We start from the raw sequence: 12,678 nt of genomic DNA on the forward strand, positions 1-12,678 counted from the left end.
GGCACATAGAGAATGGTAGACATAACAAAGGCTAATCATGCATCATTTTGAATGATCTACGTATAGTCTAATACTTGTACATAAATATTTCATGTTGTGTCATCACCAAGGATGCATTTTAAGCTAATTAATGATACATGTAACTGTTTATGAAACTATTTTAACTGCAATTCAAAAATGTTTAAACTATAGCCTTTGGAGTTTTATGATTAGCTAGCTGGGCAATCTAGAGAAATCCACATCCGACCCATTCATTTCAATCCACGGGTCATTTTCCAGCAGCTTATCCCGGTCACAGATAAGGTGAAATCACCCATGCCTAATAGAGGGCCTGATATTAAAAAAAATACAATATGCCTTAAGATTTGGTCATTCTTCTTTCAGTATTAACTGCACAACATACACATCATGTACTATTAAAATGTTAAATGCAATTTAAAAAAACAAAAACAAATTCTTTTAAAAATTACCTTTACGACCATGGTAAGAAATACCTCAGTTAAGGTCTGTACCACAGACCTAGTTCAAAAATGGACTAAACTTTCAATGGTAGCTCTTATAAGAAATGGAGCAATACCAAATCTTGCTGGATATGCAGTCTTTATTTTTTTCTCACAGGTGAACGACTTCCTGTTTGAACCAGGAAACAACATTTCAAAAACAGTATTTATATGACTGGAGGTGGGAACCACCCATTTCAGACAACCTACAATAAACTAGCTGTATTCCAGTATTGAACTAGTAAACAAATTAATCTTGAAATAAAAGGCACCAGAAATACAACAGTGACACTTTTATTAACTTTGAAGTTAACATTTAAATGTTAGGCAAATTAAAGAAACTGGAATGTAGATAAATACAAAATTATGTAACAAAAATGGAAACATGGGGAAAAAAAATTTACAATAAATTTTAAATTGAAAAATCAGGACAGGGCAATTTACATTTGGATTAACACATTGAGGAGTTTATGGAATCATTAGTCAACTTCTTCCATCCTGGATGAGTCATCTTCCCCTTCCAGTGGGGGTATATCTTCAATATTAGCACCACCTGTTTCAGCTTCCGTAGGCATGTCATCCTCATCAATTCCTGGAGAGACGCAATATAGTTTTATTGTGGCAAATCCTTGACTTCAAGGATAAATGATATGCAATACCATTTGGCTCTGAAGAAAATTTAACTCCTTTGAAAACCTACTCAAATAGCAATTGACTCACCCAGCCCAAGTTTGATCATTCTGTAGATGCGGTTCGAGTGAGTCTGTGGGTCATCAAGCGTAAACCCTGATGACAGCAGGGCAGTCTCAAAGAGTAGAATAACCAAGTCCTTCACAGACTTGTCATTCTTGTCAGCCTCAGCCTTCTGCCTGAGTGTCTCGATAATGGGGTGCTCAGGGTTGATCTCCAGGTGTTTCTTGGCTGCCATGTAGCCCATAGTGGAGTTGTCCCTTAGTGCCTGTGCTTTCATGATCCTCTCCATGTTGGCAGTCCAGCCATATGTGCTGGTAACAATGCAGCATGGAGAAGAGACCAATCGGTTGGACACAGTGACCTATATTAGTAGGGAAAAGCAAGTTTTTAAAATCTTCCATAAATCTCATTTTGTACAGTGAAACAACAACTAGACATATTTGGCCAATAGGCATTCTCACCTTCTCCACTTTCTTCTCCAGGATGTCTTTCATTATCTTGCAGAGATTCTCAAACTGGGCTTTCTTTTCCTCCTGCTTCTTTTTCTCATCCTCATCTTCAGGCAGCTCCAGGCCCTCTTTGGTGACAGATACTAAATTCTTCCCCTCAAACTCCTTAAGTTGCTGGACACAATACTCATCAATGGGCTCAATCATGTAGACAACTTCAAGGCCAGCCTTACGAAGGCGTTCAACGAAGGCGGAGTTGGCCACCTGATCTTTAGTCTCGCCTACAAAAAGATGATGTGATTAGAACACCCACAGTACTAAAATTAAAACAAAACTAAAATGTACATTTTGTATCGCCCAGAATTTAGGTACTTTCCCTTAGGTACTTAAGTATGCTTGCAACACATCTTACCCGTGATGTAATAGATGTGCTTCTGATTCTCCTTCATGCGTGTGACATAGTCTTTGAGGGAGACCATCTCATCACCAGAAGCAGATGTATAGTATCTCAGGAGCTCAGACAACTTCTTGCGGTTCTGAGAGTCTTCATGGATTCCAAGCTGAAATGAAACAAAGAAACCTTTAATTCCTTTGAACTACAGCCCCTTACGCAATAATTCAAATGCAATAAGTGGGGTGTTTTTTTTTTTTTTAAATAGATTTATAATAATAATAATAATAATAATAATATAATAATAGCCATTCAATCCATTATACAGCAGACCATCTCACCTTTATATTCTTGGAGAACTGTTCATAGAATTTTTTGTAGTTGTCTTTATCCTCCGAGAGCTCCGTAAACAGCTCCAAGCACTTCTTCACCAGGTTTTTACGGATCACCTTCAGGATCTTGCTCTGTTGCAGCATCTCTCTTGAGATATTCAGGGGAAGGTCCTCGGAATCCACCACACCTTTGATGAAATCTGCCGGGGAGGGTTAAAAAAAATTTAAAAAATCAGCATTTGAAGACATTTTCCTGGGCTCTGATGGACACAATATATACACAAATAAGTCTAGAAGCATCTTACTGAGGTACTCAGGGATAAGTTCATCACAGTTATCCATGATGAAGACCCTGCGCACATAGAGCTTGATATTGTTCTTTTTCTTCTTGTTTTCAAACAGGTCAAAAGGAGCGCGCCTGGGCACAAACAGCAGAGCCCTGAACTCAAGTTGGCCCTCAACTGAGAAGTGCTGTGGTGAGGAAATAAAGACAAGCAAGTTGAAACAAGAGAGAACAGACAAACCAGAAAGCCCAGATCTCATTTAGTAGGACAGCACTTTGAGTGTAACCACACTGTGTAAGATATAAGATCAGCTGTCAGTCACAACTCACCTTCACAGCCAAGTGGTCTTCCCAGTCATTGGTGAGGCTCTTGTAGAATTCACCATACTCCTCATTAGTGATATCATCAGGGTTCCTTGTCCAAATAGGCTTTGTTTTGTTCAGCTCTTCCTTGTCGGTGTACTTCTCCTTGATCTTCTTTTTCTTCTTGTCAGTGCTCTTCTTTTCATCTTCCTCCTCATCAGAACCTACATCCTCAATCTCTGGTTTGTCTTCCTCTGTCTCTTTTTCCTCTTTGTCCCCCTTATCCTTTTCTTCTTCTGCCTCATCATCACTGACTTCCTTGTCACGTTCCTTTTCCACCTGTGGGAAGGGAATAAGGTTGATTTAATGGCAGAGAACAGTCTGGAAACATTACATTAGCAGCATTATTGTACGTTTGTCTAACAGCTTCCATGGAACCACTTACAAATAGTGTGATGGGGTACCCAATGAACTGGGAGTGCTTCTTCACAATCTCTTTCACCCTGCGGTCTTCGAGGTATTCCGCCTGGTCATCCTTCAGATGCAGAATCACCTTTGTGCCCCGTCCCAATGGTTCAGCTAATGGGCAAACAGGTATTAGGTCAGTTAAGTAACTAATTTCCTTGATTTCTGAAATGCTTTGACCTTTGTACAAAACATTTTACTTGCACTGTTAAAAGTAAAATATGCTAGCTGAATTTAATTTCTTAATTATAAATTGATCAAAGTTTATTCTTACAATTGTCCACTTTAACTGTGAAGGAACCTCCAGCAGAGGACTCCCAGGCGTACTGCTCATCATCGTTGTGCTTGGTGATGACAGACACTTTCTCTGCCACCAGGTAAGCAGAGTAGAAGCCCACACCAAACTGGCCAATCATGGAGATGTCAGCTCCAGCCTGCAGGGCTTCCATGAAGGCCTTGGTTCCTGATTTGGCAATCGTACCCAGGTTGTTGATCAGGTCAGCTTTGGTCATCCCAATACCAGTGTCAATGAGAGTCAAGGTACGCTCCTCTTTGTTGGGAATTATATCAATCTTGAGATCTTTTCCAGTGTCCAATTTAGATGGTTCTGTAAGACTTTCATACCGGATTTTGTCGAGTGCCTAGAACAGCAAAAAAAAAACAAAACCTTAGAACTTCTAATTCCCACAAAAAAACACACACACACACACACACACACACACACACACACACACACACACACACACAAACACAAATTAAGTCATTTTAATATTTATAATTTTCCAATATACTCACATCTGACGAGTTGGAGATAATCTCCCTGAGGAAGATCTCTTTGTTAGAATAAAACGTGTTGATGATCAAGGACATCAGCTGAGCAATCTCTGCCTGAAAGGCAAAGGTCTCCACCTCATCCTCCATGGGTTGATCCTGTGGTTCAGGCATCTAAATAAATGGATTAAATAATTTTCAAATCAAACCTTTGAATATCTAAGTTATATTAAATGATTTCTATCCCTTAGGGCACCACACCCATTAATTATGCCAGTCTTTTGTAATCAGATTTAAGATTTAAAAAAAGACTGAATATATTAGCAGTTATGCTTAACATTATCCCACTTCCTGGACACATTGACGGGCTTTTAAGTTTAGAAATCTCACTGAAAGCATAAGGAATTCCTCGTCAAGATGCAACCACAATATTGGCAGATGGGTAAAAAGCGACTTATTTTCCTTCGGCAGATAAACACTTCTCGTAATTCGACCTTCCCCGTCATTAACATGTACTACTGGTCTTCCAAGTCTAATCGTGACGTGACGGCATCCATGGACTTTTCTGGAAGTCGTACTCAAGGAAGTCATGCGGCTCCCGAAAACGGTGGAAATGCGCCATCCGGCGGCTCACTCGGAACACTGCATTGTTCTAGAAACTACCAAACCGTCACGCGCCTTGTAGCAGAATGGCTCGCCAATTCAGCGCCTTTGGTTTGGAGGAGGCGGACAGACTACCTGGGCCCTCCACGTGTCACTTAACTGCAATAATCACAGTATCAAGAAGTATCGGAAACAACTGGCTTTTAATTTATCAATAAGAAGCCAATACAACATAAGATCGTGTTAATTATTTAGGCGACTCTTCTTTAAAAGAACAAAGTAAACTTCTTCATACTACGGTTTAAAAAATCGCAATAGTTTTAAAAATAATAAAATACTGAAATTATAGCCAAAACACACAAATATTACGCAGCATCATATTTTGTAGCTGTATCGAGTCGTAATTATTATATACCAGTACAACCATGAGTACAGCTATCAAAATTAATTCACAGTAGTTTCAAGACAGTCCCATAATATCTAATGGACAGGGCACTCGTTAGGTTGCAGGTGCAGTTAGCAAGCTAGCAACCCCATACAGGCTTACCAGTAAAAGCCTAGTTAACGACAAATTCGGTTAAATCAGTTTCGCAAAAGTTAATATTTCTTACTGATTCAGCTAAATTATTAGACGATCACTACTTCAAAATGGGTGATGGAATAGACTATCATTACAACCAAACCACATTAATAACATTTTTACAGTGGATGTGCCCATCAAATGACAGAACACCTCTGACAGGGATAACAAGCAATTTTAAAATAAAAGTTTGATGGGATGATCGTGATTACTTGCTTACCTTAAATGTGTGAATTAAGCAACGCAAATTGGAAACCTTGACACCTCGCAAGTCGAGCAAAATACTGCCAACAACAGAGCGTACAAAGAACAAGGAGACACAACAACCAGGGTCTTCTTGTACTATTCAGGCAGATAGTTCGAGAACAACCGGCGCTTCTAGAAACCTCTCGAAGGCTCTCTGTGAACCTAATGGGAGTCTGAGCTGCCCATCAAAGAGGACCGCCTTCTGGCGCATGCGTCTTACTGTCGGTGCCGCTGGGAAGGCGGGCCCGAGGGCGCGGCTAACACCGCCCACGACGTTTAGCTACCTGTCCGGTGCCGTGTTAGGGAGGAATGACCTGGGAAGTTCTCATTTGTTATAAGGGAATTGCAATTGAAGTATGTGAAAAATGCAAAAAACAGCAAACGGGCTAGTCTTATTTTTTCCCCTTAATCTTCTGTAAACTAGTCCTGATGGGGTCACTGATATGGTTCAGTCATCGTGTGCCATCACATGGCTGCATGCTTTCTTCTGTATGGAGCGTGTAAGGCGTTTAAATGGAAACGTATCTTAGCCTTAAATAAAAATGAATCAACAATTGTTCTAAAAGGTAGCAAGCTAATTAAATTGTTATGACACATGACGTCCTGCCTACATATTTATTTAGCTGTGTATACAATTGATCTCCTAGTTAAATGCTATTTTTTCCTAGGATGAATAATTTAGTGTGGAGAATACGATGCAATTCTCGAAAATTCTTTATGGCATCAGTAAAAATAGTTTTGCTAGTTCGACTTCCTATTCGCGTTATTAACGAAGAAACAGATAACATAAGATTTGGCTTAATCATTATTTTATTATAAACCATAACCATCCCATAATTTAAAAAATAAGAAGCATCGAAGAATGCAAAAATATAGCTATAGAACTTCATCATCTCCAAAAAGATATACGGATGCTTTCATTCGTTCAAGTATGTATGCATGTGCGAATTCTACATTTAAATTTTTTGATGACAATTAATATTTATATCTTTTAAAATATCTGAAAAATAAATCACATTTATTTAAGGATCATATTTTGCCTTTCATTGCCAGCTACTCAATCGACTTCTTCCATTCGGGAAGTGTCATCGTCACCCTCCAGGACAGGCATGTCCTCATCACTGGGCTGAATAACATCCTCAATATTTGTATCCTCTTCATCTATTCCTGGAGATGAAAAAAAAAAAAACTTAAGATACCCTCCAACTTGCGGTTTCTGTAATTACCCCTTAAGACCTCCAAGTTAATCCAGTAAATAAATTGCAGTGTACAATGCAATGTAAAATATCCTATAAACACTTTAACTGTATTGAATGATGGACTTTATTAAAGCTTACCCAGGCCCAGTTTGATCATCCTGTAGATACGGTTTGCATGGGTCTGTGGGTCATCCAGTGTGAACCCAGATGACAGCAGGGCAGTCTCGAAGAGCAGGATCACCAAATCTTTTACTGCTTTGTCATTCTTGTCAACTTCAGCCTTCTGCCTGAGTGTCTCGATAATGGGGTGCTCAGGGTTGATCTCCAGATGCTTCTTAGCTGTCATGTAGCCCATGGTGGAGTTGTCACGCAGGGCTTGGGACTTCATGATCCTCTCCATGTTGGCAGTCCAGCCATATGTGCTGGTAACAATGCAGCATGGTGAGGCTACCAAGCGATTTGACACTGCAACCTGAGAAGATGTTTAGAAAGAGAATTCATTATTATCTCAGCAATATATTCAATTCAGGTGATTTCTATTGAGACAATTTTTGTAGATTAAATACCTTCTCAATTTTCTTGTCCAAAATGTCTTTCATAATCTTGCAGAGGTTCTCAAATTTGGTCTTGAGCTCCTCCTGCTTCTTCTTCTCCTCATCATCTTCAGGTAGTTCTAGGCCCTCTTTGGTGACAGATACTAAATTCTTCCCATCATATTCCTTAAGTTGCTGGATGCAGTACTCATCAATGGGCTCAATCATGTAGACAACTTCAAGGCCAGCCTTACGGAGGCGTTCAACGAAGGCAGAGTTGGCCACCTGCTCTTTGGTCTCACCTATGGAAGGAATTAGCATTAATGGTTCAGTAGAAGTCTTGGAGCATTTGTTAAAATTGTATGACTTATTTGAGGTAATACAATATACCTGTGATATAATAGATGTGCTTCTGGTTTTCCTTCATACGAGACACGTACTCTTTCAGGGATACCATCTCATCAGCTGAATTGGATGTGTAATAACGCAATAGTTCAGAGAGCTTCTTGCGGTTCTGGGAGTCCTCATGGATGCCCAACTGGAGAAACAGAATCATTGTTAGCTATCTATGCATGATAGTAGTGAATAGTTGGTGTGTAGCAAATTGTTTGGATTGCCAACCTTGATACTCTTGGAGAACTGTTCATAGAACTTCTTGAAGTTGTCCTTGTTCTCTGAGATCTCAGTAAACAACTCTAGGCACTTTTTAACCAGATTTTTGCGAATTACTTTCAAGATCTTGCTCTGTTGCAGCATCTCTCTTGAGATGTTCAGTGGAAGGTCCTCAGAATCCACCACACCTTTGATGAAATCTGCCCAAAGAGAGAAAAGATTAAAAATATATCTGACTCAAGATAACAAGGTATTACTTGCTGTGAAGAAGAAAAAGTCACTCACTGAGATATTCAGGTATTAGCTCTTCACAGTTGTCCATAATGAAGACTCTGCGTACATAGAGCTTGATGTTGTTCCTCTTCTTGCGATTCTCAAATAGATCAAAGGCAGCCCTTCTAGGCACAAATAAAAGTGCACGGAACTCCAACTGGCCCTCCACTGAGAAGTGCTGCAAAAGAAAGTCAAACATTTTGTAGATGATCATATGTAGGAAAGAACTAGCTGATATGGTAAGTGAAGTACTTATAAACAAATTTATATGAGCAACTATTATCAAAATAAAACACAAGAAATCCTCACCTTGACAGCCAGATGGTCCTCCCAATCATTAGTTAAGCTCTTGTAAAATTCACCATATTCCTCATTGGTGATGTCATCTGGGTTGCGTGTCCAGATGGGCTTAGTCTTGTTCAGCTCCTGTGCATCAATGTATTTTTCTTTTACCTTCTTCTTCCTCTTATTTTTTGACTGGTTTGTATCTTCATCCTCATCCGGGCCAACATCCTCGATCTGAGGCTTATCCTTCTCTGCTTCTGCTGTGTCCTTCACTTCCTCAGCAGCCTCCCCCTCATCCAAATCTACCTCCTTCTCACGCTGCTTCTCCACCTAATGAAAACAAGGGAAATTTCTTGAAATCACAATCATTTGATTGTCAATTTGTTGGTTCCTGTTCACAAATATTGATTTCTTATTTGTTCTGGGCACTCACATAAAGAGTTATTGGGTAGCCAATGAACTGTGAGTGCTTCTTCACAGTCTCCTTGATACGCTTCTCTTCTGTGTACTCAATCTGATCTTCCTTCAGGTGGAGTATAACCTTAGTCCCACGACCAAGAGGCTGACCTGGAAACAGTTGTATTATAATGTGAACCAAACAGATGCTGATGATAATTTATATGAAAGTAGATATTATCATTTAGGTTGTAACTTACTGTTGTCAGGTCTTACGGTGAAGGAGCCGCCCGCTGCCGATTCCCACATATACTGCTCGTCATCGTTGTGCTTAGTGATGACAGTTACTTTCTCTGCCACTAGGTAAGCAGAGTAGAAGCCCACACCAAACTGGCCAATCATGGAGATGTCAGCTCCAGCCTGCAGGGCTTCCATGAAGGCCTTGGTTCCTGACTTGGCAATCGTACCCAGGTTGTTGATCAAGTCAGCCTTGGTCATCCCAATACCAGTGTCTACTATGGTCAGTGTACGTGCTACTTGGTCAGGGATTATGTCAATCTTCAGGTCTTTACAAGACTCTATTCTGGAGGGGTCAGTCAGGCTTTCATATCTGATCTTGTCAAGAGCCTGTGTAAAATAGAGCAATAATAATAAATAAATGATATTATAGTAGTTATCATTTAATTGAACCATTGCAGCATGCCTAAGATTAAAGTACTTATATAGATTATGAACGTTTCAATGATCTTCATTTTTCAATATACTCACATCTGACGAGTTGGAGATAATCTCCCTGAGGAAGATCTCTTTGTTAGAATAAAACGTGTTGATGATCAAGGACATCAGCTGAGCAATCTCTGCCTGAAAGGCAAAGGTCTCCACCTCCTCCTCCATGGGTTGGTCGGCTTTCTCTGGCATCTGTATGAACAGTTGGCAGATATAAATGATGTATAACTTTTGAATATAAATTCCTATTATGCTTAAACAATCTTTAATGAATTAATACTTAATAGAGATTAAAAAGAGATGTCTGGCAGTGGAATACCATGGCCACTAGAGGGGGACATATAGAACTCACAGCCATGCACATGCACAAACTCCAAAGGCCTATTCTGTCCTTGCAAGAGGCAGGTTAGCCACTGTACGCCGCTCAGATTTCAGCAGCTGAAATTGTGTAATATAAACCCATGTGTCTCAGTACAAATTACTTCAGAATACTAGTCATCCATTTAAAACGATCTTTTGGGCTGCTAATGTCACATTGTGAAATAAAAGCAATGCCTCTATATCTGTGCTTTAAGAGCTGGCCAAATATTAGAAAAGTGTATGCTTCCTTCATGGAAGACCATTTATGCCCACATCTAAAACAAAACCTAAGCTTAGCTGGTCTTTCCATTATTTCTATATTTTTATACATACACTTATAATTCAATGTCCATGCCTCTCTCTGTTAGAGACTCATCCAGCATTCGTAGCTAGCGTGAGCTATTCTATATACATTTTCTACATCACTCAGTCCAAGGTTCCACTCTCAACTGGCAATGCTAATGTAAACGACAGACTGTCTGTACATCACTAAACTACCTGAATTTGGTGTTAATCAACAAAAACATATAAATAAAGTGCTTTTGCAAAATGCAAACATAAAGCAATGTCTCAAGGCAAGACACTGAGAGATTTGTACTTTAGTTCTTATGTATATCCTCTTTATGCCCAAAGACTTACCTTTGCAAAGTGTGCTGGAAGAGTTGATATGTGTTCACTGGTTGTCTCTCTGTTTCTCACTTGATGCAGTTTGTAGCTGCAGTCGCCTGAATCCTGCAGCCCACCGCCACTTGTTTTATACTTGATGGACCTTCTAGTAACTCCCAAGCAGAGAGTTCCAGAAGGAAGAGAAGCCTAAAGAAAGCAACTGTGAACTGAAGGAGGACAGAAGTGTAGCTGCCCTTGTGTGCCCTTTTAGGGCTGTAGATTGACAGGGGGGCCTGCCAATCTGGCTCCTGTCACGAGTTTAGGCTGTTGGCTTGATATGTGTGGTGTCATAACGTGCCATCTCTACACAATGTGCCAGAACATGGACAGCCTCCCTAAAATAAAGAAGTTTCCAATTTATTTAATATGAAGCTTGCAACTAATATACAAAATATTCTTGATGGATTTGTTTCCAACCACTATGGACAGTCTCCCTTAAATAGAGGCATTTCTAATTTATTACAAAAGCTTTAATTTGTTATATGAAATATTACTTTTAAACTGGCAATGAACTTGAGGGATTTGTTTTCAACCAATAATACATGGAACAAGCTGATGTACTTGGTGTACTGTCAATGTCATAAAAGTATTATTAATAAACAGAATTTTAAAGATTCCACAATAATATATTAATTGACTCATTCCACATTTGAAAACACTACAAATAGCAAAACCACCACATATAAACTGATTTAGAAATTTGTAGTATTTTAAAATTGATGATAATTTCTCAGGTGTAGTCATTGACCTTATGTGACATAGAGAAGACTGGAATTTCTGTGATAAATCGAGAATGTGTTCATAGCTGTCATTTACTGATCTGGCCACAAGAGGGGGCAAAACCAGCTTGTGGAGGGTTCTAGAAGTCAGGTAGCATTGCGCAATCATTGAGCTATAAATTGCATGTTTGCAGGATACGAATCCGGTCATTACGCCGGTAGAGTAAGCGTCTATGCGTTTTTACATCTTTGTGGTCACGGGAAAATACTTGTCATCTTCTTTTCTTTTGCATTTAAGAGAACCAGAAATATCTGTTTTTACTCATTGTACTATGACATTTAAGATGATTAATATGTACTCTTGAGGGACGAACACGAGGTGAGTGCTAGAATGGCAAATGGTTATGCCAACCAATTTATTCTGCTTATAAAACATGAATAAATTCAGATGTAAATCCACAGGCCTTGTCATTCCTGCGCGAAAATCATCATAGACCTTGTTAATTTTTTTGTTCATTCTCAATGACATTTACAGTGATTCTGCATAGCAGACATTAGAGTACTGGTATTCGAAATTTCAGAAAATACTAAACAGGGATTCCCAGATGAATAGCAAGATGACACATTATGCATCCTTGTGAAGTGAACTTCCAGACATTAGGAACCAAATACATTTCAGTGAGTACTCTACACTCTATTTGCATCTGGTTTGAAATATCTAAAATTTAAATATTTGAAATGATCTTGTCAGCCGATTCACAGAAGAGCCATTTCTGAAAAGGTACAGAACTTGTGAACTGGTTGTAATTAGACAATAATCCTACTGAGCATACTGAAAACCGATTCTTATGAAAGCCTGCAGCAGCATGTTTTGCAACCATTTTGTGTATTTTATTTGGGTTCTGAAAAAAAAATCATAGTCTGTTCATGCCCTGTACTGAGTAATATGTGTCTTGTAATACACTGTTATAGTTCATTTATAATAGCTAACAATACATTTTTACAAATATGATCCCAAATGACAGCAAATTAGTTTCATTAAATGTATTCAGTTAATAAAGTGAAGAAAGACAATGCTGTGCAGAAGTACTGAAACTGTTGTTTAAAATTATCTTCACCTTGGTGTATAACTTTGACAATACTTCAGTCGAAGTGTGTCAGCCAAAATCAGTAGTATTTGCAGCAACTGCCCAATATTCACACGTTTTGGCTGGACTACTACCTCACCTTATCTGGCTAATCAATACCTCATTCATTTAATTGCCTAATTAGGTTAATTTGCATACATTCTAA

At 39.1% G+C, this 12,678-nt stretch overlaps 2 protein-coding genes across 3 annotated transcripts; both read right to left on the reverse strand.

Annotated features, from left to right (window-relative positions):
• Positions 1-583: 583 nt before the first annotated feature.
• LOC111852409 (heat shock protein HSP 90-alpha-like) lies at positions 584-5,793 on the reverse strand. Of its 2 annotated transcripts, none has more exons than XM_023828292.2 (11): positions 5,591-5,793; positions 4,212-4,361; positions 3,691-4,057; positions 3,397-3,530; positions 2,979-3,290; positions 2,671-2,836; positions 2,375-2,565; positions 2,055-2,202; positions 1,655-1,923; positions 1,221-1,554; positions 584-1,092 (listed from the first exon to the last, which is right to left on the reverse strand). In XM_023828292.2, the coding sequence occupies exons 2-11, from the start codon at positions 4,359-4,361 to the stop codon at positions 980-982; spliced, it is 2,184 nt and encodes a 727-aa protein (XP_023684060.1). In that variant the 5' UTR covers positions 5,591-5,793; the 3' UTR covers positions 584-979. The 2 variants fall into 2 exon arrangements, with proteins under 2 accessions (XP_023684060.1, XP_023684059.1); XM_023828291.2 differs by lacking the exon at positions 5,591-5,793 and adding an exon at positions 4,578-4,772.
• A 615-nt stretch (positions 5,794-6,408) lies between these two features.
• Positions 6,409-10,857, reverse strand: hsp90aa1.1 (heat shock protein 90, alpha (cytosolic), class A member 1, tandem duplicate 1). The gene is made up of 11 exons (XM_023828293.2): positions 10,640-10,857; positions 9,683-9,832; positions 9,175-9,541; positions 8,952-9,085; positions 8,543-8,848; positions 8,246-8,411; positions 7,970-8,160; positions 7,739-7,886; positions 7,382-7,650; positions 6,954-7,287; positions 6,409-6,783 (listed from the first exon to the last, which is right to left on the reverse strand). The coding sequence occupies exons 2-11, from the start codon at positions 9,830-9,832 to the stop codon at positions 6,674-6,676; spliced, it is 2,175 nt and encodes a 724-aa protein (XP_023684061.1). The 5' UTR covers positions 10,640-10,857; the 3' UTR covers positions 6,409-6,673.
• Between the last annotated feature and the right edge of the window lie 1,821 nt (positions 10,858-12,678).

This window comes from Paramormyrops kingsleyae, chromosome 14, assembly GCF_048594095.1.
Source record: "Paramormyrops kingsleyae isolate MSU_618 chromosome 14, PKINGS_0.4, whole genome shotgun sequence".
Taxonomy (NCBI): Eukaryota; Metazoa; Chordata; class Actinopteri; order Osteoglossiformes; family Mormyridae; genus Paramormyrops; species Paramormyrops kingsleyae.